The 3338-nt window shown below is 41.5% G+C and overlaps 1 protein-coding gene across 1 annotated transcript in view; it reads right to left on the reverse strand.

Moving 5' to 3' along the window:
* The window catches only part of LOC101848574, a 21107-nt gene extending 18553 nt beyond the window's left edge, over positions 1 to 2554 (reverse strand). The window contains exon 1 of the mRNA XM_005093305.3: positions 757 to 2554. Within this exon, the coding sequence (XP_005093362.1) occupies positions 757 to 841 (85 nt within the window). The 5' untranslated portion in view covers positions 842 to 2554. The remainder of the gene's footprint in view (positions 1 to 756) is intronic.
* Between the last annotated feature and the right edge of the window lie 784 nt (positions 2555 to 3338).

The following is a 3338-nucleotide window of genomic DNA, read 5'->3' on the forward strand; positions in this document are numbered from 1 at the left end:
AAGAATAGGAATAGCACCTCCTTGCGTGCGCAGATCGACTGCTGTTCATCAGCAGTTCGGGTTCGTTCAGTGCGGAGTTTTAGGTTTTTCATGGGCATTCTGGGCAGTAGTAGTGCTGGGCGGTACCGGTGATGTTGAATTTCGGAACTTAACCGGCACTGGGCGGCGGCCAACACCGGTGCTAGGATAGATGACACCAGACGCTCTGTATTGCTTCCCCTCTTTATTCTTTCATCAGTTCCATTTTAAGCTATTTGCATTAAAAGAACAAGAAACTGAGACAAGTAGAAATGAATGCTCCATGCTATCTACATTAAGTAAGTTTACTTATAGTAGGTAACACGAATTGGCCGAAGTTTTGTAGATTTTTGCTTTTTTACGTGAATAACCGTACGTGCACCAGTTCAACTGTCCCTCGGGAGAAAGGTATTGTAATGGAAGCGGCAAGCCGACTGGACCTGCACAGTGTAGCCTATACATGTACTGGGTGCACTTTTAGAGTTCTTAGGTTGTAATTTCAATAAGTGTTTTACGGCACTTGCAACACAATAAAGTCGCATAAGTGCCAAAGATTAGAGTGTTACACGAGAATAACAAACACAGACTAAAGAGAATGGGAGATAAAGGAGATAAGGAAGATAGATGTTTGATAGGAAAGAAGGAACAAACCACCTCAGAGCACCCAGTTTTATTTTTTCTAAGAGAACCAGTTTTGATCATAAAAGTCAAACTAGAATGAGAACTAGGTTTACTTACCCATAGAGTTGTTTTCCTTGAGCTCTGCCTTGCTTTTCTTTGATCTTCCCTTGTCCTTTTTTACAACACACAGAAAGCGTTTCATGGTGACCGGTATATTTTGGTTCAAAGTCGGACTTTGGACTTTTGAAGCAGAGGAGGGTTAAAACGATTGAAGATTAGATTCTTTTTAATTCTCACTGAAAAGCATTTCTTGGATGCACTTTTACGTTAGCACTCTGCGGGTGAGACATCGGTTGTCAACCACACTTCTTGCTTCAACTAGGTCTAGCTCTTATATATGGGTGTTTGGGGGTCCATGCTTCCTTCTGATGCTGAACCACTGTGTGCGCATGCCAAGACGTCAGGGAATTCCCAAAATGATAGAATTCTATGAATAGCACATCCTTCAGTGCTTTTCTTTTCTCACTGTTATTATTTTCAATACACTATCGACTTATGCATTTGTTAATAATATATATTTATCTATGCCTTCATTGATGTATTAATTTTTTATGACTTTAACTGTGTTTTTGCTGTTCCCGAACTTTGTTATTTCCCTACCCTCTTACCAGAGAGTAGCCTACAGTTTACAGTTTTTCATAGGCTAGAACACGGCGAAAGACCCGTCTCTTCATTGATCGACAATCACGTATGAATGAGTCACAGGTCTCCAACTGACAATTTGGATATTTTTGCTTTTAAAAAATTGTATACAACAGTTAATTACTTGGTTTATGGAAAAGTTTTGTCTATACAATAACATATCTTTTCTGTGGAATACGTTCAAATGTAGGTCTTGTTTCTTGTCTTATTGCAGGTTAACCATGCGACTTCACTTTTGCATATCCCGTCAGTCCCTTGTAAATCCTTACGCCGACGTCAACTCATAATTCCATCATCTTTTGCCCACACAGCTAGCCAGTACAGGGGTTGCTGCTGAATTACACATAATCCACATGAATTGTCGCTGCATCTTCTTTTTTGATGTTGCTACAATTATGATGTACCGTTTTTTATTGTTCAAGCTACAGGTGTACAAGTCACCAGGAAGACACTTTTTAAGGGGTGGATTAAGTCCCTCGGCACCGGCTAAATAGGACTACTTTTTAAAAGAATTTTTCCAAAGACAAAAGGAAAATTCGGATTCAATAATATCTTTTGAAGTCTTTCAGTAGCGGAATCAAACAGATCCGTCGAGTTATGTATGGATGAAATAAGCTTTGCATCCGACAATGTCTCATACCGTATGTGTGGCCTAAATAGGTCAGAAGAAATCTCTGACAGCCCAGCGGTGGATTCATTCGACACTTTTCCATTTTCGGAGAAGGGAATCCGTTCTTCTCCATTAGGCGAATGACGAAATCTGCACGACACAGACTTTCCTCTGAATAAATGGCGGCCACACGTCTCATTCGTACAGATCGTAGTGTGGGGGTGACAGGTGAACGTTTTAACTATTCTTTTAACTAAAAGTAATATTTCTACGATCGTTCTGGCAGAGGAGATATGTGTATGTCCCAAACTGACCTCGCCACGACGCATATTCCAGCTATGGAGACTTACAGAAAGGTATCGAGATGCGTAAGCCTAGAGCCTACCTGCACGCACCATCGATCAACCAGAACGCGAGGACTCCTGCGACACGATCGATTCCCTCATTTCTGACGAGGCCATTGCCAGTAGCGAGGGCTCGTAACGCAACACCCCCCCCCCCCCAAACCACACACACACACATGCACGCATGCATGCGCATATACGTATACAAAACAAACACTAACACATCTGCTAATGGTGTGTGCGAATCTTCAAGTGGTGGCTGCCTAAGACCACTCCCCATAAGCGAAAGAGGATGCACACAATCACGCAGAGAGAGAGAGAGAGAGAGAGAGAGAGAGAGAGAGAGAGAGAGAGAGAGAGAGAGAGAGAGAGAGAGAGAGAAAGAGAGAGAGAAAGAGAGAGGGAGAGAAAGAAAGAGAGAGAGAGAGTGAGAGGGAGACGGACAGACAGACAGATAGGGAGAGAAGAGGGTGAGAGAGAGAGAGAGAGAGAGAGAGAGAGAGAGAGAGAGAGAGAGAGAGAGAGAGAGAGAGAGAGAGAGAGAGAGGGGCGGGGGGGGCGCAGAGAGGGTACACAAAAACAAACAAACACATTTAATAAGTTTGAAGTGGCAATGTTTAATCGAGTACGTTTTTCAGTACATACTCATCCACAAACCGTAGATTATGGAAATTAATGAAAGACTTTACTGTACGTTATGCTTTTTGAAAAGTTCTGAATCAAAGTATGAAATCAAAATGAATTTTGAGTTAGTTACTTTTCATTAAAGCTTCCTACTTCTCTATCAAGCACACCTTCTCTATGTAGCTCTTCAACGTTGATCTGTGGGAGAATAAAATATAAATATCTAATTTCAAAAAGAAAAAAAAGAACCCTATGTGACAAACAACATAAAATAAAGGCACGTTACCTTAAAGCACAAGACGAGTACCTTTTCACTAAAGCGCATGCACTGAATCGAAGTATCGAACGCTTTCCAAGCGATCCTTGTATGTAATTTTTTAGAATCTGCTTGAAGAAACAAGTGCAACACTACTCACTGA

Source organism: Aplysia californica, unplaced genomic scaffold (genome assembly GCF_000002075.1).
Source record: "Aplysia californica isolate F4 #8 unplaced genomic scaffold, AplCal3.0 scaffold00061, whole genome shotgun sequence".
NCBI classification, from domain to species: domain Eukaryota; kingdom Metazoa; phylum Mollusca; class Gastropoda; order Aplysiida; family Aplysiidae; genus Aplysia; species Aplysia californica.